General features: G+C 35.2%; 1 protein-coding gene across 1 annotated transcript in view; it reads right to left on the reverse strand.

Moving 5' to 3' along the window:
* The window catches only part of LOC123664721 (ATP-dependent RNA helicase DHX30-like), a 42,593-nt gene extending 19,523 nt beyond the window's left edge, over positions 1 to 23,070 (reverse strand). Inside the window, exons 1-11 of the mRNA XM_045599219.1 lie at positions 22,908 to 23,070; positions 22,759 to 22,811; positions 21,223 to 21,399; positions 18,801 to 18,978; positions 17,160 to 17,380; positions 10,105 to 10,197; positions 9,186 to 9,239; positions 8,304 to 8,445; positions 3,301 to 3,496; positions 2,308 to 2,425; positions 892 to 1,048 (exon numbers count right to left, since the gene is read on the reverse strand). Coding sequence (XP_045455175.1) covers positions 892 to 1,048; positions 2,308 to 2,425; positions 3,301 to 3,496; positions 8,304 to 8,445; positions 9,186 to 9,239; positions 10,105 to 10,197; positions 17,160 to 17,380; positions 18,801 to 18,978; positions 21,223 to 21,334 — 1,271 coding nt within the window. The 5' untranslated portion in view covers positions 21,335 to 21,399; positions 22,759 to 22,811; positions 22,908 to 23,070. The remainder of the gene's footprint in view (positions 1 to 891; positions 1,049 to 2,307; positions 2,426 to 3,300; positions 3,497 to 8,303; positions 8,446 to 9,185; positions 9,240 to 10,104; positions 10,198 to 17,159; positions 17,381 to 18,800; positions 18,979 to 21,222; positions 21,400 to 22,758; positions 22,812 to 22,907) is intronic.
* Positions 23,071 to 23,299: the final 229 nt, after the last annotated feature.

Raw genomic sequence — 23,299 nt, forward strand, 5'->3', positions numbered from 1 at the left:
GTGACCTTGAAACGATAGTTGACGTCATGTCAACCACAAAGACGGGCAGGACAGGTTTCGACTTGCACTGCGCGCGTATTACTTTTGTTTAGCAACCAGATTCAGAAAACGTCGAGCATCAAATAAACATAATAAACCGCGATAAAATCCGAAAAATTTGTTTCAATGAAGAATTATTTGTTTCGTTTTCTTATATTTATAAAAGTAACTAGCTGTGCCCGCGACTACGCCTGCATTGAAATCAATGTGTCACAAAGTTTTCCAATTCACACATCATCACAAGTGAGGAGTGAGTGACCTTTCGCTTATATATATGTCATAACTTTCTATGTGTAATGGTGATTTTGATAAGATAGGTAGTTGATATAGTATCTTTGAGTTATATACTATTAGTATGGTAACTTACTAATATTTATATTTGCAATAAAAGGTGCCAAATAGTTGATTTTAAGAAGTATTATTATTTTAAGAAAAATAATCAGAATGTAATTTTTTAAATTATACTACTTAATCACCTAATCTAAGTTATTATGAAGCATTTTATCCTGTCAATTGAATTTGGAAATTAATAAAAGATCCGTAAAAGATCCGCTAGAAAAGTTACGGATACGGATACCAACCTCATTTTTGCCGCGGATATACGGATACGGATATCCGGAACATCACTAGTAACCACTTATCAAAATTGTTAATGACAGTAACTACTTAACGCAAACACTTTCTAATAGATACACTATAAAAATAACTACAAAAAATATAACTAATGTTAGTCTCAACGCTGTTGATAAATACATTTTTAAGGACTTCACCTACCGTTAGTTTCCCGAAAAATATGAAAATTTTTCATGTAAAACTTAATTAATTATGTGATGTAACATAAAAAAAACTTACTTAGTAAAAACCTCGGTATCCAAAGTGGCGCTCATGACAATGACTTTTAATTCGGGATTTATGTCGAGAGCTCGCTTTAGTAGTAATAGAGTTATGTCTGTGTTGACATCGCGCTCGTGAGCTTCGTCGATGATAACGTGCGAACAACCGTGGAGACCTGCGAAGTTAATGAATGAATGAATGAATGAATGAATGAATGAATGAGTGAGTGAATAAATGAATGAATTAGTTAATGAATAAATGAAAGAACGAGTGAACGAATAAATTAATGAATAAATTAATGAATGAGTGAATGATTGATTGAATCAAAAATCAAAATTTGCTTTATTATAGGAGGGTTCGAAAGCACTTTCATATCGTCATTTTACAAATTAAATTTAGATTTCTTGTAATTTATCATAGTTAAAAGTAAAGCTACCACTGATTCGGAATGTAGATTCTGCAGAATGAATGGATAAAACAATCAGTATTCCAAATAATGAATGCAATCTGACCCTCCCTTCTTTACTGAGAGTTGGAAGAGGTAGAAATAGTTTAGAGATAAAAACATTAAAAAAAAAGATAAATATTATATATTACACACCGAGAGTACTGCAATCTGCGCCAACAGGCTAGTCAAAATATTCAAACGGACATTTGGTTTGGTTACATATACGCAAAATAATACTGTTTTCATGCAGTTTGTGTTCCTGTTGGTGAGTAAGGTGACCAGAGCTCCTGGGGGGATTGGGGATTAGGTCGGCAACGCGCTTGCGATGCTTCTGGTGTTGCAGGCGTCTATAGGCTAGGGTAATCTCTTACCATCAGGTAGTGACATAAAAAAAGACACCTGCAACACCAGAAGCATCGCAAGCACGTTACCACCCACCCGTTACCAACCCTATCCCCAATTCCCCCCATGAGCTCACCAACAGGAACACAACACTGTTCGAAAACAGTATTTCTTAGTTGTGATCTTCTGTAAGGTCGAGGTACTTCACTTACCTGTTTATAAATAATATTAAAAAAAACCTGAGTTATGGACGACCGCCTTATATTTCTAATAAAGTTCTAATGTAACAAATAAAACATTCATTCATTCATTACAGCCTATACAGTCCACTGCTGGACATAGGCCTCCACAAGTTTACGCCAAAAATAACGTGAACTCATGTGTTTTGCCCATAGTCACCACGCTGGGCAGGCGGGTTGGTGACCGCAGTACTGGCTTTGTCGCACCGAAGACGCTGCTGCCCGTCTTTGGCCTGTGTATTTCAAAGCCAGCAGTTGGATGGCTATCCCGCCATCGGTCGGCTTCTTAAGTTCCAAGATGTTTGTGGAACCTTGTTATCCTTTAGTCGCCTCTTACGACACCCACGGGAAGAGAGGGGGTGGCTAAATTCTTTAGTGCCGTAGCCACACAGCAAAAAAACATACCTGGGTTAAATTGTAATCTTCTCAGTAGAACTCCAGACGTACAGTACAAAACAGCTCCACCGGGAGGTCGGGGTGGTTTGGATTGGAGACGTACTTGGTATCCAATAGATTCCCCTACCTGGAAAATTAATTCATTTTTGAAGAAAATATTGTAAACTAATAAGCAATAGTCAGAAAAATAAATAATTGTATTTGTTCTCATACACGAAAACAACTAGATGTACTACAACAAGATATAATAAACTAGCAGTGCCCGCAACTTCGTCCGCGTGGAATTTAATAAAAAAGTTATTGTTCAGTTAAATAGATTTCTAAAACAAAAGTAGCCTAAGTTACTCGTTATTACATTAGCTATTTGCTAGTGAAAGTCCCGTCAAAATCGGTCCAGCCGTTTCAGAGATTAAGAACAAACTGACAGACAGACAAATAGATAAAAATTGTTATTTTGGTATATGTGCCGTGTACATCATACATCCATATGCATTTAGTAAAAAGCGGTTATTTTAATATTACAAACAGACATTTCAATTTTATTTATTTTTATTGATATAGATTACCAATACGCATTTTTTTGGGGATAGCTCAAAAACGATTTGTCAGATCTTGATCAAATTTAGACACTGACTTGACGAAAGCACTTTTGAAATTTTTAAAATAAAATATTTGCTAAGGTTTTAGTTCCATATAAAAAACACGTGTTTTTTTAGAAATCGCGAGTTCAACGAAAAATAAAACTTGATATATTCCCCTCTTTCGAGCGTCACGTGATTAACGGACTACCCCCAAAATAAATTAAAAAAAAAAACGAGCGCGCTTTAGACCACACGACTGAAGTAAAACTTACGAAACATAACTATCTCTTTCTAGCTTCACTAACTTATATCTTTCCCTCTCAACTTTCGTTAGCCTCGCCCGATCACACTTTTACTCATCAAGTCAAGCGTGCGTTACGAAGTTATACTTCAAAAATTACAAAATAAATAAATAACATACCTCTTCACACATTTCGTCAGCAACCCTCTGAGCGAGCCCTAAGGCGGCAACCCGCCTGGGTTCGCTCACTATAACTGTCGTTTCCGCCCCGCAGTGCTTCAGTATCGCAGCGGGAACCCGCGTCGATTTACCGCAACCCGCCGAACCCACTATCACTACCACTCGAGACTTGTCAACCATTGAGGTTATCTGCTCACTGCAAATGACATACACATAAATAAATCGTTTATTTGCAACAAATTAACAGGTACAAAGCAACACCGGTTCTAGTGTAGTGTTGCGTGTGCCCCTAAACACCGACGGTTTGCGGGTTCGATTCCCGCTCGTGATAAATAATAAATAAATATCTACACAATACACACACACGGTCGTCTGTTCCTAAAGTAAGCAACTTAATGCTAGTGTTATAGGTAACCGCCAACTGGTATATAGCTACATTTTTTTTCGATAAATATACTTATAAATAATAAATATATAAATAAATATTCATATTACACCCAGACTCGTGGTGGGAATCGAATCCACAACCCCCGGAGCAGAAAGCAGGGTCACTACAAACTGAGCCAACGGGCTAGTCAAATATATCGGTTTCGAGGTCGATCCTTGTTAGTCACCAACCGTGTATCGGAGAGCACGTTAAATTGTCGGAAAGTCAGAAAGTCAAGTCAGAAAGCGACCTAGCAGTGAGATGTTACAGGCTGAATCAATCGAAAGTTATAGAGCACATGTAAGACACTATAATTTTACCATTACGATATGAATCGAATAAAATATTATTTGGATTGTTATCTTTAAAAAAATAATGGTACATAAACAATAATCAAGGATTAACTTTCAAAATTGGTCATTTTCAAATTTATTTATTATTTGACAAAATTCTTCAAATTGTTTTCGTAATGATTGATAAATTATGACCATTGGATTACCTTAGCTTTGACTATTTGGCAAAAATTAAGAATAAAAATTGAATGTTATAATGTATTAGACTTTCCCTATGTCAAAGGTCCGCTGGCTAGAAATATTTGTTTTACGAGTTATATAAATTATTTTACGAGTAGTTCATAACAGTCTCCGACATCGTATTTTTCGGTGCATTCATAATAATAATATAATAATCCTTTATTCGCTTACCCGTTGATGTATATTTGACTTAGGCCCGTGTCATCGACTACCCGGCTTAGTGGCTATTAGCCGAGATTATAGAAAAAATATAAATCATAATAAAGAATACTCTGTAAAAAAATTAAAAATCCTTTATTCACTAACCCGTCGATGTACATTTGTTAATAATCCTTTATTCACTAATCCGTTGATGTACATTTGGCTTAGGCCCCTTTCATCGACTACCCACCCGGCTTAGTGGTTATTAGCCGAGATAATGCAAAAAATAAAGAATAAAATAATAGTATATTTTTTTTTAATTTAATATTCACCCTTATGAAAGCCGAATAGTTCTTTAATTTACCGAATAGTTTTTTAATTTACTATAAACTTCTACATAATTCAACACATACAAATTAGTTGAAATGAGCCCTTCTTTCACTTACAATTTTTTAGTGTTTATTGATAAAATGACGATGTAACAATTGAAAAAAATATATAACAACATAATTTTCCTGTTTGTGAGGTAAATAATAATAAATCACAAATATTTTTAAGTAAATCAATTCCACAAAATAATTGCATCATATTTACTTGATATCTTAACACCGGGAATAACCAGTTCCAAAGAATATTTAAATAAATTCGCTGGAAATTCGTAAGATAAACTTCGTTTGAAATTATGCAACGTAAACATGTGTAAATATAGTTTCAAATTTTTTATTTTTTTTCCATATCATTTTAGATATACGAGAAAATTTGAATTGAATTTTGAGATACTCTATTATTGATACCTAATAATTGTGTTGAAATATGATAGTGTCATTATAAGTAGTCAGTTTAAAAATACATTAAAGGTTTTAATGCATACAATAAATATTTTTTCGACAAATGTTTTAGCGTTTGTGCGTTGTGTCTCTTTCCGGACACTCAACACAGGCTTGGCATCCTCTGGAGGCCGATGAATATGAAGCGTTTATTGAAAAACAAAATGTAATGAGATATTGATGATCGAAACTGTGTGTCTGAACAATATTCGATCATATTACGACACACAAATTATTTATTAGAAAGCTTGCGTTACACTAGTATTACATTTTTAGTTTAAACAATAACAAATAAAATTTAAGTTTAGCAAACAACTAACCCAGAACGGTGAAAAGAAAAACAACAGTAAAACGACAATAAAAATTTTCTATAATATAAACTTCGCTTTTATGACCCACTATAAAAACTATTCTAGATTACATGGCGTCATCATACGACGATAGTAAAAGTAAAACAGCTAGGATCACTTTTTACCTGACGTCGACTGTGACGTCAAGCGAGCGTCATTTGACGTAAGAGTGACGTAAAAATCGTGTGACGTGACGTGTGAACTTTCCGCGAAACCTAGTACTATAAAAGTTTACTCTATAGTGACAAATGTTTATGGCTTATGAATATATTAGTGGATATTGTGCTTCTTTTTTTAAATACCGGAATTACGGTATTCAAAATAGATTTTTTAAATTTGTAATTGTGATTGTTCGCAAACGAAAAAAAAAACCGACTTCAAATAGTAGGGCTTAAGTTTAAATTATTTAAATTATTGGTTTTATAACACTGCGAACTGAACAATAACTTTTTTGTTAAATTTTACGCGGACAAAGTCGCGGGCACAGCTAGTAAATAATATGTTAGTAAAACAGTCTCGAAGTCGCTAAGAACTATATTAAAACTGAGCAAGATCCCTCTATAGTGTTAAATTAATCTCTATGTAGTAAAATAAAGTAATAATAATAATAACAAAAAACAGCCATTACACACACCAATAAATATCAATACGGTGGTCCTTCGAAATTTTATGTAACATCGTACTTAACATGCACAAAGAGATAATGATTTGACTTATCCTTTAATTTCATGCCTTCCTTTGCAGTCGGGTAAAAATAACAATAACGTACAGTGAAAGCGAGAGTGATAATCACTCAGTGATTTACTTTCATTCTGACCTACATTTTACATAGAAATTTAATCGTATCTTCTTTAAAGTTAGACATTTATTTAAAAATTGAAAACCAATTTTTTAAATTGCATACCTATCGTCTTCAAAATTTTACACGTATAAATAAACATAATATTCTGTACATTGTAGAGATTTTTGTAAAACAATTTAATTTTTTTTAAACCACGAACAAAATGCAAAAAAAAAACGAAATCAAGAAAAAAAAACAAAAACAATTAGAAAGTGCGTGAAAACCACAAAATAAACATTCAAATTTAAATGTCTGAAAAGTTTATCAAATCGTTATAAATTATTAACGATTTATTTAAACAATTTATATTTAAAAATTGTTTTGAATAACTGGCCTTTGTCTAATTTTATTTTGTCTTCATTTATTTATTTCTTCTTGAAAAATACGTACAAAGGCTGATTTTATCGCAAAAAAAGAAAATTTCTTTGTATTATGACTCCAAATGTCACAGGACACAAAATGAGGTCACATCGTGACACTTATAACCGTTGCTTAGTACGACTCGACCTTGCACGCTGTATCCGCGTCCTCTTTACTGGACGTGACCTACAATATTGACCTTAGACGCCTCGAAACGACCTCGGGTGACCTTATCTGACCCATTGTATTTATAACCCGATTGTGTTGACCCGTTTCAGGTATAATCTTTATGAAAATGTTTTCATCGATTAATATGAAAATGGGATCTTTGTTAGGAATCATTTAGAATGGCGGAGGTAAGAGAATTGCTGATTGGTAAAATTTAGGAATACTTAATTTGAATGTTTAAAAAAATTTCTTATGAGGTTTGGCTGGTATATGAGATATATGATTAATTTACGAAAAATATATATTTTACTGTTAAAAGTAATATAGTTTAGATGTTTATATAACGAAATTAGTATTCAGTTGTTTTAAACAATCAAAAAATGTAAATTAACAAAGACGACAAGCTGCCCACTGTAGGTAATTATTAGTTGCACCAAGTTTTTTTGTTTGTGTGTAGGTCTACAACAAAATTTTCTGTACATTAATGATATCATGGGCGTTCCCACGCTTAAAAATACATGTAAAATTATAATGTTTTTACCGAGCAAAGGTTATTGTTATTGACTGGGTGGACCGATTTCGATTATTTTTTTTAATCGAATGGTTGGTGCCTGCCATGTGGACTCTTTTAAAGTTAATTGAGATCTGAGAAGTAATTTTAGAGTTCATAAAATAGCGCGTATTTACTTGACTATTTTTTCGTCGAGCGACCGTTTTATATACATACCGTTTAACTTTTCACTGGATGTACCGATTTTGATGATTCTTGTTTTAATCGAAACCTGATGCTTACAGTGTGGCTATGATTATTATTTATAATTTTTCGTCTACCTATGTTGTATTACTTGTCGATATAATTGAAGTCGATTTTTTTTTTCGTTTGCGACCAAAAAATTATTTACTGTACTGTGTCTGTTTTTAATTTCGCCTTCTTATCCGAGTTACACTTTACGCTAACGCTTCAGCCTGTAATATCCCACTGCTGGGCATAAGCCTCTTTCCCTAGGTAGGAGAAGGATCATAGCTTAATACACCACGCTGCTCCAATGCGGGTTGGCGGATATATTCTCGACTATGAGTAACAGGTATTTATGATAACAACCGAGACCGACGGCTTACGGTGCTCTCCGAGGCACGGTTGGAAGACCGACAAGGTCTGCACAAAAATCCAGACTACGGCAAACATATGTATGGCCAATACAAATGTTTGTCATGTGCGGGGATTGAACCCGCAACCACCGGCGCAACAGCCATAAACCACCGAACGCCAACGCGGTGTCTTGTCCGGAGCGTCTCTACTGAATTAGTGTTGTTTGAGTTTATAACAGTTTCTAAAAAATAAAAAATTGTACTTACGTATATCCGTCAATAGGTAATGGAGTCAGATTCTCATAGTATTGTTTGAACGTTTGTTCTAATGTTCGCTCGCGTTTCTTTAACGCTGTTTCGTTTGGAAACACTAGTTTGCCGAATACAGGATGGATCGGTAATTGGTTGTCTGGTAATAAAAAATATAAATGTTAAATTAATGGGATAAGAAGAGATACAAAAAATGTTAATAAAATTAAACCTATTAATTGAAGTAAAATTATAAATAACAATTTAATACTAGTAAAATCGTATCAAAAACTCTAAGAGTTACCTCGAAAGCTTGATCTATTGTATGTATACAGAGAAAAAAGAAGGAGTTGGTGTGTCACCTCCGACACGTGACTTGAGTTTTAAGAATGTTTATTGTGTTATTTATAAATTAAAACGTTTTAATCAAGTTATAATTAACTAAAAACAATAAAACTCTCGAATCGGTACAGTAATGTGAAAGAAATGTTAATTATAGTTATTGTTAAAGAGAAATTATTACTTCATCATCATAATTTCAGCCTATCGCTGTCCATTGCTGGACATAGGCCTCCACAACGCGCCAAAAATGGCGTGAACTCATGTGTGTTGCCCATAGTCACCACGCTGGGCAGGCGGGTTGGTGACCGCAGGGCTGGCTTTGTCGCACCGAAGACGCTGCTGCCCGTCTTGAGCCTGTGTATTTCAAAGCCAGCAGTTGGATGGTTATCCCGCCATCGGTCGGCTTTTTAAGTTCCAAGGTGGTAGCGGAACTGTGTTATCCCTTAGTCGCCTCTTACGACACCCACGGGAAAAGAAGGCTATATTAGACTTATATTCTTTACTGCCGTATCCACACTGCTTACTTAATTTATTTCAATAATTTGCACATTAAATCACCTGTTAGAAAGTCCATTCTGTCATCTTCATTTATAAATAGTTCTTCTGAATAATCTGTAAACAATTTAAAAAATTAAAACCTTAAGAAATTTATACAAAAAAAAAAAAAAAAATTGTAGTGTTCATTTAAGTAGACCGTTAAGATTACATTGTAATTTAATTTTTAGGTTTTTTTTTTATATAACTAGGTCGGCAAACAAGCGTACGGGTCACCTGATGGTAAGCGATTACGTCTGCAACTCCAGAAGCATCGCAAACGCGTTGCCGACCCAACCCATACCCCCCATGAGCTCTGGTCACCTTACCACAGGAACACAAAACTGCTTGAAAGCAGTATTATTTAGCTGTGATCTTCTGTAAGGTCGAGGTACTTCCCCAGTCGGGCTGCTTCATATTGTGAGCAGAAAATTTCCTGCTCTGTACCTCAATTAAAGGTATATCTACTGCAATATTCATGAATAGAAATAATTATATATTGATAGTGGTATAATCAAAAATGTTGCGAACTATGTGCGAAACATGCGCGAACCATGCTGGGCAAGCAGGTTGGTGACAGTTAATTTTATTATTTATTATGAAAGTACAATTAAGTATTTTGTGAATATTTCAAGTGCCCACCTGTTACCGTTTATTGATATCGAGCGAGAAAAATAGGTAAGAAATGGCGTTTTGTGTATGGATTTATTTTATTTTGCTTTTAGTTTTTGTTGCCTGAACGGCAACAGAAATACATAATTTGTGAAAATCTCAACTGTGTACTGATTGACAGATGGACGGAGGGACAGACGGACAGCGAAGGCTTAGTAATAGGGGCCCAATTTTACCTTTTGGGTACGGAACCATAAAAAACAATTGGAAATGTATCTTTTTAAGATCTTTAACTTTTTTTGGCGGTTTTTTTGGTAGGTATTAAAATTACCTTCTTCGTCTATAGTCGAGTCTCTGATGAAAGCAGAGCCGTTATTTTGTAATTTACATTGAGCTTCTCTAAAGGTATCTTCATAGATGTTTTCTAAAAAAAAAAATTAAAATTTTAGTGACATATAAGCATTTAGAATGAGGATCGTACTTAATTTTAATAACATGTAAACTTTTAAATGAGGATTATATTTATTGTGAAATGTACAGTATGTAGCGACATCTATCTACGAACTTAAAACTGACGCATCCTACATCGTGATATTAAAGTTATCAGAGCGATTAAACAATATATACAAGAACCCGACAACCGTCGGGGCAGTAGCCCACCAGACACAACACCCGTCTGGTCGGAGGATCCTCCCTCTGAAATGGGGGATGAGGATCTTTACACCCCGTTCCCCTCAACCCCCCCCTCCAATATTATGTATATTTATAATGTTTTATTTATATTGGTATTTTATTTTATATAATAACGCTCTAATACCATGTCATCATCATCATCTAGGCTGAAAGCAAACAAATTATAAAACTATTTTTTTCACTCTGAGCCGATGGCTCAACATCTTTGCCAATATACAAGTAGTACTTTGTATGACAAAATATTCCAAATCAGGACTTATTATATAGAGCTTCAACTTAAATATAATATAAAATATATTGTAACAATTAGTCTACATGTGAATGAGAGATGACATGTGAGGTATGGTTATGAGGTAAACCAACCAAATGAAATATGATGTAATACTAAGGTTATTACGATAATTGTAAGTATAGATAGAAGTAGTCGTGGGTCGTAACGTCTTTTATGTGTAATCGGCTATACGTAGTTTCGTGGATACGCGTAACTAGTTTCGAAACTGCTTATTTTTCGTAACTAGTTATTTCTGTATACAGCATCAGTTATGGTTATGAAGTAGTTATAAATTGTAACACATACGAATGCCGTTACGTACGTTAATATTGATGGATAGTATAATCAAATTAACTTCCCTTCATACTTTATCCAGGCTTACGACTGGCTGCAAAACATGTTATTTAAATTAATTTTTTGATTTTTGTATAGACATAATAATCGATGCAGGCGTATTTAGAAGTTCAATTGATTTTATGTACAGCTTTTAATTATTTTTCGAGATACATATATTATAATTAAATATACAACAAAAACCCACACTTTTTAGTATATACTTCAACGTGAGACAGTAACATTAATCTTAATACTAAATAGTAAATTGGAAAATAAAAGAAACGACCGAAATTAAAATTTCTTTAAAAACTGTACATATAAAAATAAACTTAAGTTCATATTCGTTAAGTTCAAAATCGCATGAGCATATTCGACAACAAAGATACACCTATAGTACTTATAGCCATCTCTTTTTATCCTACGCGTAAGCGTATCTGCGTATTGTGTTACGTTATTAGGCAAAACGCTTATGCGCCGGTCGTTGTGTCAAGTTTTTGATAAAACTGCGTACGTAAAATAATCGTTACATTCGTATCGGCGAAACTACGTACATGGTTATTAGCTTCGTAACTAGTTACTGAAACCGATTACGTTAAATAACGCCCAATGCTAGATAGAAGTAAAGATGTCATATGTGCAGTACTACTGTATAGTATCTGAAACATCGGGCATCTATAGTCGTATTTTTAATTAGACCAAGCCAACTGACAGTAGCTTATGTCACTTTGTAAAATAATGTTGCCATTGCCAAAACGTCTACAAACATGTGTTTGAGGAGAAAGCTGCTTCACTATTACCTATTGAGGCTCCCGAAAAAAAAAGAATGCGTTTCGAAAACAGCTGACATTTCGGGAATTGGTGTGACCTCAGTTTACAGTGTATTAAAAGAATACAAAGAAAATGAACAATTTAAGTCTCCCGAGAGACGTGGACCGAGACACAGTTTCAAAGATAAATTAGACAATTTTACTTTTGCCGCTATAAGGCGAAAAGTACATAAATTTTTTTATGCAAATGAGTCACCCACCATTATAAAGGTAACTTAAACTTTATTCCTTCTACTGCATTATATTCTGTGTCCACTATAGTGTTCTTTGTAAAACCAAAGTATTAGATTGCATAAACTTCCTTACTCAAAAACTTTTTTTATTACTTTACAGATTCTTAAGGTTGTCAATGAAGACCCAGACTTACCCAATTTTTCTTGGAGTACATTAAGAAATGTTATGAAACATTTAAATTTCAAATATGTCACAAAATCAAGACAAAGCATTTTGATTGACAGACAGGACATTATTTTATGGCGCCAGCGATACCTTCGAAAAATTAAAGAATATCGAAGGGAAGGAAGGTATATTTATTACCAAGATGAAACCTGGGTCAACGAAGGTAATTACAATTTTTTGTTTCCTTTACATTAAATTGTACTTTCAATAATTAATTGATATTTTTCACTATCTTGAAGGTCATGCACCGGAGAAGATATGGATTGACCAGACAGTGCTATCGTCCCACCAAGCCTTCCTAGATGGCTTGACCACTGGCTTAAAACAGCCTTCAGGAAAGGGCAAACGATTAATTATCGGCCATATAGGCGGGGAAGAAGGATTCGTAGAAGACAGCTTATTAATATTTGAAGCCAAAAAAAAAAATAAAGAAGATTATCATCAAGAGATGAATGCCGATTTCTTTGAGAAGTGGTTTAGGGGGGTCTTGCCAAAACTAAAACCAAATTCCGTAGTGGTGATGGATAATGCCCCCTACCACTCCAGAAAACTAGAATCGCTGCCTAAAATGTCTTGCACTAAATCTCGAATACAAGAGTGGCTAACGAGCAAGAATATTTCATTCGAAGCAACAATGGTTAAAGCCACTCTTATAGACATTGTACGGCAGCACAAACAAGAGCATTGCGATAAGTATGTTGTAGACGAGATGGCAGCGCAGCATGGGATAATTGTTTTATGTCTGCCCCCATACCACTGTGAGCTCAATCCCATTGAGTTGGTATGGGCGCAGGCTAAAGGATATGTTGCAAAAAATAACAAAACCTTCAAAATGACAGAAGTGAAAAAACTTTTTGAAGAAGGACTTCAACATATCACACCTGAAAAATGGAGTAGCTGCGTCTCTCATATAATTAAAGAAGAAGACAAGATGTATGGTCTCGACCACATGATCGATAATGTTTCAGACAGATTTATAATTAATGTCACCGAAAGCGATAGTGATGATTTTTCATCAGATGATAAATAAAAACAAATTATGTAATAAGCGATGTTTTCTATTTTCATTACCTACCTATAATTGTTATGTTTTATACATAATATGTACGATTTTATTTTTGTGTTACCCACACATTAGGAATTCTAAACATTTTTGAATATCATATCAAAAATTGACCGCTCCAGCGGGATTCGAACCCGCGTCTCCGACTGACCGTGTCGGCGCTCTAGCCAATTAAGCTATGGAACGATGTACCCGCTCGAGCGAAATTTTTGATATGATGATTTTTATTTTTCGGTTTAAGCGAACCGTGGCGCCGTCTATAGTGAGTTCTTTACAGAGACCCGTAACTATTCAAAGTTTCATATTACAATGAAAATCTTTGACAAGAGACGACACCATGCTATTTTTAATATGTACGATTTTATTTTTGTGTTACCCACACATTAGGAATTCTAAACATTTTTGAATATCATATCAAAAATTGACCGCTCCAGCGGGATTCGAACCCGCGTCTCCGACTGACCGTGTCGGCGCTCTAGCCAATTAAGCTATGGAACGATGTACCCGCTCGAGCGAAATTTTTGATATGATGATTTTTATTTTTCGGTTTAAGCGAACCGTGGCGCCGTCTATAGTGAGTTCTTTACAGAGACCCGTAACTATTCAAAGTTTCATATTACAATGAAAATCTTTGACAAGAGACGACACCATTGTGTGTTGTGTTAGTGAATGAATCAACACAGTAAACGTTAGTTGACTTCGTCTAATTAAAAATACGACTATAATAGACTTAATAAATGCGATTAAAGAAGGTTATTAAATCGCAAAGACATTGCTGGGTGCGTGGTAACCCATACACACACACATATATATATACTAGCTGTGCCCGCGGCTTCGCCCGCGTTGAAATCAGAGTGTCACAAAGTTTTCCCGGCAAACTTCCAGTGAAACTCTCATCAAAATCGGCTTAGCCGTTACGTAAACCTTCCTCTTAAACCGCATAAAAATCCGTTCAGTAGATTTTGAGGAAATCTATCACATACACTTTTGGAGACTGTTTTATAATACACTAACTGTTGCCCGCGACTACATCCGCGTGGTTATAAAGATATGCATTACTATTAAGATGTTTAACGCAAATTATTGTTTTATTTCAGTTACTTGAAATGCTTATCACACTAAGTAACTTTTTAAAAGGCACAATTTAGTATAATTTAATAGTTGTTTTTATAAAACCTCTCTATACACCACATTCTTAGTTTTATTTTCAGGCAGCAGTATAAATAACCTATCAGGCGAACTTATATGTTTCATACAAACTATCAACCCCAATTAAGCCCCTTAGCGGTGGAATATCGCAAAATTCGTTCTTAGCGGACGTCTACTAACTATAATCTACCTCCCTGCCAAATTTCATCTTTGTCCATCTTGGATGGATGAACCCTCCAGCGGTTTTTGAGTTCTCGTGATGAGTGAGTCAGTGACCTTTCTCCTTTATATATATATAGATTACGATGCATTATTTGGACACCATCTCATCATCTATAGAGCACACATTTTACATTTCAAGTCTCTTACTTCAAAAATACAGAACTTTCGTACAAACTTCCAACCCCCGTTTTACCCCTTTAAGGGTTGAATTTCATAAAACCAGTTCTTAGCAGATGTCTACACCCCATAAGGAAACTACCTGCCAAATTTCAAGTTTGTATCTGTTATAGTTTCGGAGATTTCGTTATGAGGGAGCCAACCTACCATCCCCCGGTTTAACTCCAAAAAGGAGTTGATCTCTAAAAATACATTATTTGGACACCTTTTCACCATCTATAGAGTTTACATTTTAAATTTCAAGTCTCTTACTTCAAAAACATAGGACTTTCATTCAAACTACCAACCCCCGTTTCACCCCCTTAGGGGTCAAGTTTCGTAAAATCGGTTCTTAGCAAATGTCAACGTCCTATAAGCAACCTACCTGTCAAATTTCAAGTTTGTATCTGTTATAGTTTCGGAGATTTCGTAATGAGTGAGTCAACCTACCATCCTCCATTTTAACCCCAAAAGGGTGTTGATTTCTTAAGATACATTATTTAGACACCTTTTCACTATCTATAGAGCATACATTTTAAATTTCAAGTCTCTTACTTCAAAAACGTAGGACTTTCATACAAACTTCCAAACCCCGTTTCACCCCCTTAGGGGTCGAGTTTCGTAAAATCCGTTCTTAGCAAATGTCTACGACCTATAAGGAGCCTACTTGCCAAATTTCAAGTTTTTAAGTGTTATAGTTTCTGAGATTTCGTGATGAGTGAGTCAACCTACCATCCCCCGTTTTAACCCCAAAAGGGAGTTTGTTTCTAAAGATAGATTATTTGGACACCTTTTTATCATCTATAGAGCATACATTTTAAATTTCAAGTCTCTTACTTCTAAAACATAGGACTTTCATACAAATTTCCAACCCCCGTTTTACCCTCTGAGGGATCGAGTTTCGTAAAATTCATTCTTAGCGGTAGTTTACACTGTATAAGGAACCTCCTTGCTAAATTTCAAGTTTGTAGGTGTTATAGTTTCGGAGATTTCGTGATCAGTGAGTCAACCTAAGATCCCCCGTTTTAACCCCAAAAAGGGGTTGATTTCTAAATATTCATTATTTGGTCACCTTTTCACTATTTATAGAGCTTACATTTTAAATTTTAAGTCTCTTACTTTAAAAACATAGGACTTTCATACAAACTTCCAACCCCCGTTTCACCCCCTTAGGGGTCGAGTTTCGTAAAATCCGTTCTTAGCGGATGCCTACGTCTTATAAGGAGCCTACCTGCCAAATTTCAAGTTTGTAGGTGTTATAGTTTCGGAGATTTCGTGATGAATGAGTGACCTTTCGCTTTTATATATATTATAGATTATAGATATAGATATATATATATATATATATACTAGATCGTTCAATAAGTCCCGAGACTAACCTGGAAATGGCGCATATATTAAAAACTCTTTTGATTTTTAAAAAGTACTGGCTATCAATACAAGAATATGTGTCAAATTTTTAAAAATGGAACAATAAAATTATTGATTTTGAAACATTTAAGTGACGCTACGGTTGTAATTTCGATACAATGGAAAAAAACAAGTTTCGCGTGTTGATAAAACATTGTTTTTTAATGGGAAAAAATACCGTTGAAGCACAGCAATGGCTTATAAAATGTTATGCAGGATCGGCTCCCTCTAAAGCAACCATTTGTCGGTGGTATGTGGTGGTGAAAGCCGCCCGAAGCGTCCAAAGACTCAGAAATCGGCCGGTAAGGTTATGGCGTCTATATTTTGGGATGCGCATGGAATACTTTTCATCGACTACCTTGAAAAGGGGCAAAATATAAATAGTGACTATTACATGTGCTTATTGGAGCGATTGAAGTACGAAATTGCGGATAAACGGCCTCACACGAACAAAAAGAAAGTGGTGTTTCACCAGGACAACGCGCCTTGTCACAAGTCCGTGAGAACGATGGCCAAAATTAACGAATTGGGCTTCGAATTGCTTCCTCATACCCCTTATTCGCCAGACTTGGCCCCCAGCGATTACTGGCTGTTTGCAGACCTCAATAAAATGCTTCAGGGTAAGAAATTTGACTCTAATAGTGAAGTTATCGCAGCAACGGAGGCTTATTTTGAAGCCAAAGACAAATCGTTCTACACACATGGGATAGAAAAGTTAGAAAAGCGTTGGAGGGACTGTATAGCTCTTGGGGGAGACTATGTTGATGAATAAAAATTTTATAAAAAAGACCTTTTTTTAGTACTTAGTCTCGGGACTTATTGAACCACGTGTTATATATATATAAAATTTTAAAACTTACTTATTTCACTCTCATATTCATTCCATATCCTATTTATCCTCTCCACAGAATTTTCGCTTATAGTAACATGTATATCTTTTTTCAGAGTTCTTGTAACTTCATCTATCACCGATTTGTCGTAGATGGGACGGCCCCAATAATCAATTTTTTCATTTTTATAAAACCAGTGCAGAGCCTGTATCGCTGTGTTTTCCGCGGCTTTCTTTTTTGATATAGCGACGCTGAAAAGTTAAACACAAATCATTATTATTATCATATTACAATATAGTTTTTTATTATATGAACAGATTAACTCTTAGATAGATCTCTTGCACACACCACACATACATACACTCACACATACACAAACTAACTCGCTTCAGCCTGTAATATCCCACAGCTGGGCAAAGGGCTCTTTCCCCATGTAGGAGAAGGATTTGAGCTTAATCCACCACGCTGCTCCAATGCGAGTTGGCGGATATATTTCCTACCATGAGTAACGATAGCTATCAGGTGGACATGATATCAACCGGGACCGACGGCTTAACGTGCTCTGCGAGACACGGTGGGGAGACCCACAAGCACTGCACAAACACCCACGGCAACCATCTGTATGGCTAATACAAATGTTTGTCATGTGTGGGGATCGAACCCGCAATCGCCAGCGCAACAGTCACAAAGTATCTCAGATGCTCGATTGGTTTTGTATGATTGTTTTTGTTCTACTACACAGATGATACTAATCTATACAGCCTGAATTCAAATTTTTTTTTTGTAACTAAATCCTTTGCATAAGTTAATTTCCTAATTGATACCACTTGTTAAAAGTATTTTATTAATTAAGCTTTTTACTAGCTGTGCCGACTTCGTTCGCGTGGATTTTAACAAAATAGTTATTGTTTAGTTTGCAGAGTTAAGAAAACGATCAATTTCTAAAATAAAAGTAGCCTAAGTTACTCCTTATTGTATCAGCTATCTGCCAGTGAAAGTCCCGTAAAAAATCGGCCCAACCGATTGAGAGATTTGCCAGAACATACAAACAAACAAACAGACAGACAGAAAGACAAAAATTATAAAAAATATTATTTTATTTTGGTGTATGTACCGTGTATACATCCATATGCATTTAGTAAAAAGCGGTCATTTTAATATTGCAAACAGACATTCCAATTTTATTTATTTGTATGGATTAATAAAAGATAGTTTGTTTCCAAACAAAAAAAAAAAACAGACTTTGAATACACATTATTAGAAATAACTCAGAAAATACTCGCCAGTTCTAGCTCAAATTGAAATAGGACCTCACGAAAAGCACCAGCTTCGAAAACAAAAAGAATCATCAAAATCGGTACACCCAGTAAAAACTTACAAGGTACCTAACAAAGATAAAGAAAATAAAATATAAAATTGAGAACTTCTTTTATTGAAGTTAGTTAAAAAATTAAGACACCATACAAAAATATAATTAAATTTCTCTACATGCCGTAACAGAGGTTATCCTAGTATGGCAGCAGAGGCATCCTAAATATTAATTACTGTGAAATTGCTTTGTAAGTACATTTAACTAAAAATGTAAATTTTTTTACTTGCAAAAAAATAAAGTATTATAATTATCCTTAAGTGTTATTTGATACAGACAAATAGAAAATACAAAAATAATACCTTTCAAACTTAATTTTCTCTGGCCATGTAAAAGTATATGTACAAATCCAATCGGGCTGTCCATTTTTCTTCATGATTTGCTTGTAATAAATGTCAAATATCTTTTCCTGTGCCCTTGCTCGCAATTCATTAAGAGTCACCCGCGGCTTGGGAAACATCTTTTTTATCTTAGTTAGTTCTGTAACAAAAATGTTATATATTTAATAAAACTATGCAATCTCTAGCTTCTGCTTTATTAGATACTGCCGCATTGTGAGTACGGGAAATATGCATAACTTTGTATAGCTTATATCATAGTGTGTTACCAGTTTTTATCGCTGTTATTAATCTCACTTCAGCCTATCGCAGACCACTGCTGGACATAGGCCTTCACAAGTTTGCGCCAAAAACGGCATGGTGACCGCGGGTCTGGCTTTGTCTTCGGCCCGTGTATTTCAAAACCAGCAGTTGGATGGTTATCCCGCCATCGGTCGGTTTTTTAAGTTCCAAGGTGGTAGTGGAACCGTTTCATCCCTTAGTCGCCTCTTACGAAACCCACGGGAAGAGAGGGGGGTGGCCATATTCTTTACTGTCGTAACCGCACAGCAAATGTTGCACTGTTATTAATAATTGAAGTTAAACTTCTTTAAGCATGCTTCACTTGGGGTGTAAGCTGAATGCGTGACGAGAGCGTTACGAAAATTGTGATCGGACGAGGCGAATGGAGCAAGAGAGATAGGTGCGAGTACATATTTTCTTTCTCTCTGTGTCTCATAGCCAGTTATGTTTCGTATATCTAAGACACAGTGCAGGACTATTTTGCAAAGTTTTACTTCAGTCATGTAGTCTAAAGCACTCTCTTTTTTTAACTATGTAAGAAAACTTTCTTTGTTAAAAGAAAAAAACAATAAAACATAAATAAAAATAATGACTCTTACACATTACTACCACAACGGGTTTTCTCAAACACTTTCTTTTAAGCACAGTATCAATGCTGATAAATCTCATGCTCATAACCTTCGTCGTCATATTTTAATTGACCAAAGCTTCATTTGGCTTGCTTATTTACACTTTTTGATCAAAATAAGTAAAATAAGGTTTTGATGTAATATCAGGATCATAAAATATTGATAAATTCAAATTATTTACACATTCCCTTGACTACTAAAGATTTTATATTTTCAAACTAATAAATCCTTTAGACGTATAATGAATTAAATGTTCATCTTACCAAAAGATCAGTGCTATCTTACACAATATTAATGACCTCACATAATGACGATTACATAATAAAAAGGTTGGCTAAACAGAAGCATGGCATTTTTTTTATAAGAAATTTTTATAGCTTTTGAGTTGCAAATTGATAGTTTAAAAACAGTAATTTTTGAATTTCTTACCCATTGTTCTCACTGGAATCCAAGTGCTTTTAAAGGATTGAATTGATTTGAACAAGATTATTGTTAGGTACTGTGTCGCTACGGTACTAAAGAATATGGCCACCCCCTTTCATCCCGTGGGTGTCGTAAGCGGCGACTGTGGGATAACACGGTTCCGCTACCACCTTGGAACTTAAAAAGCCGACCGGTGGCGGGATAACCATCCGACTGCTGGCTTTGAAATACACAGGCTTAAGACGGGCAGCAGCGTCTTCGGTGCGACAAAGCCAATACTGCGATCACCAACCCGCCTGCCCAGCGTGGTGACTATGGGCAACACACATGAGTTCAGGTTATTTTTGGCGTAAACTTGTGGAGGTCTATGTCCAGCAGTGGACTGTATAGGCTGTAATGATGATTAATGATGAACAAGATTAGTGTGAAGCAAGGCACCGTGCCTCGGAGAGCATGTTAAGCCGTCGGTCCCGGTTGTTATCATGTACACCTAATAGCGATTGTTACTCATAGTAGGAAATATATATGCCAACATGCAATGGAGCAGCGTGGTGGATTAAGCTCTGATCCTTCTCCTGCATGAGGAAAGAGGCCTATGCCCAGTAGTGGGATATTACAAGCTGAAGCATAAATATCATTAAATTGGTTAAGTAAACACTCATCATTGAGCGGCACTCAGAGAAGTTTAATGATTACTTAAACGATTACTAAGTAATCATTAAACGTCTCTACGCGTGGCCATTCATACTGCAATACTTAAAAATAAATAAATAAAAATAAATTGACATTGAAAGAACAGCCATGCAAGTTGTATAAAAACTAAAAAAAGTATACTATCACAATCACTATGAACGCATACTAAACTAGCAGAGGACTTATTGTGTTTGTCATTTTAAATCTCTCAATATTTTGTAGCATTGGAGACATAGTCAAGGATAACTGAGAAGTTGGACGTTTGATGTTGTTTACCATAAATAAAGTCCCGAAAAGTGTTAGTAAGTGGTACTATTTTATCAGATAGTATTATGTACAAAAAAAAAATGTATTATTACCTTGTTCACTATCTGATTTCTGAGAATCTGTTTTTTCACTTTCTTTAATTGCATTGTCTTTTACTTTATTTGAGTAATGTTTCACTGAATATGACGCAGGTGGTGGTAGCATACTATGTATTTTAAGGGTAGTGAAGTATTGATTCAGACATTTAACATATATTCCACAATGTTGTCCTAAAAAAAATACATATATTTATTATTTAATATGTTATTACACATTCAGAATAAAATTAAAGACAATAGCAATATTTTAACTCAAAGTGCAAAAGGCTTTTTAAACATCTTATTATTAATATACAACCTCATTTGATTTTATAATAGCAGCACAATTTTATTTACATCCTGATTTTTTCCTTTGGTAATTATGTACATTGCCGGCAAGAAATTTATGGTGTTGGAGGGGAAAGGGTTAGTGTGGGTTTTTCCCCCTGGACAACTATTTTCGTGTAAACCCCGTTGTTAAGGAGATATCATGGTTGAAGTTTTGAGGTTCAATTTTTAAATCGAAAAAAATTAACCTAAGAATAACTCTTGGCTCCAGCGCTGCGGGAAGTGCAGAACTTCCGCGCCTCCGGCTTAAAAAAAACACTCTAGGGGTAGGGCAGACCAAGACCACGTGGATAGTGGGGTGCTGCGATTCGGTTTTGGGTATTTTTCGAATTTTTATACCTATATTCTAGCACGCAATGTTACTAATTTTATTAGAATATTGTCTGACACATTATTTTGTTTAAGTGTCTATTTGTCAGTTCTGAAAGGTCAGGTCAGAAGTCAGGTCTTATCGTATTTTGATCTTGCAATAAAGATCGTTTCTACGTAAATTTGTTCGAAAATAACGCGTGATGGTCGCAGAACGGAGCATGAGTACACTTCCCGCAGCACTGGAATTAAGGTAGAGTCAGAAATAACAAAAATTTAACCTCCCATAAATTAATCTACCTGTAATGTACATAATAGCCTTTTCTTTAAATTACTAATGAAATGAAACCGTTCTGGGATTCCAACGTGCTCACTCTAGGGATCAAGATTTCTCTCTTTGATTCCATAGTGAAGTATGTTTTACTGGCTGTGAGACATGGAAGGAGACAAAGGGTCTGACAAACAAGCTACCAGTGTTCGTCAACAAATGTTTAACATCCATCCTGTACAGATTCTGACCGAACACTATTAGCAACGAGGATCTATGGAATCGATGATCTCCAAAGACCAGAGTACAACACTGCCAACAAGCCAACACGTCGTGACCACGCGGGAGCAGGCGACGGAACCGGCCGGCGCACAAGTGTCAGCGAATTATCGACGCCAAGCAGCGAGCGGTTGGGCTTAGTTGGAGGGACGTGGAGCAAGAGGCACAGGACAGACGCAGATGGACACGTCTCAAGAAGGCCCTCTATCCCATTGGGGCACCATAGTACAACAACATCAACAGCAATAACAATAACAAATTAAACCCATGTATTATAAGCGTGTTCAATTTAAAAGCGAATTCGATTCGACATAGAAATTGAACCAATTCAAGTATTTATAACTTACCGCAGAAATATTTAATATGCTGAAAATTGTAGCAATGTTCCGTTATAAAAGACCTATTGAAGAGAATTGTTTTAGCGAAGTTTTTAAATAACATTTTGGTTACTGTCAATATAATCTATTTAACAAACTATGAAATTTAGAAATAATACTTTTAGTATCCACGACGCTGATGATAAATCGAGTATAATTCTTAGTATATGTAGAAAATTTTAATAAAGTTAACGTACGGCTTTTAACTGTGTTCAAAGCTGTATCAATTTTACAAATAAAAATAAACAACACAAGACGGCGAATGAAAGCATGATATTGGTAATGGCAGGGGGGGGACAGTTAGAACAAGTGCATCTTCAGAAAAGAAAGAGTCGCCATCTGCTTTTCTTAACCAAAAAACTATTAGTTTCACAAATATCGTTAGATGTCTCTGTAATCGCAGATCTAATTAAAATAAGAAAGTCGAATAACTAAGTTCTCTAATTTAATTTTTCGTAGTTTTCTACAGAATAATTGTAAAATATTTTATGAAAATTATCAGACTATAATA

This window comes from Melitaea cinxia, chromosome 22 (assembly GCF_905220565.1).
Source record: "Melitaea cinxia chromosome 22, ilMelCinx1.1, whole genome shotgun sequence".
Taxonomy (NCBI): domain Eukaryota; kingdom Metazoa; phylum Arthropoda; class Insecta; order Lepidoptera; family Nymphalidae; genus Melitaea; species Melitaea cinxia.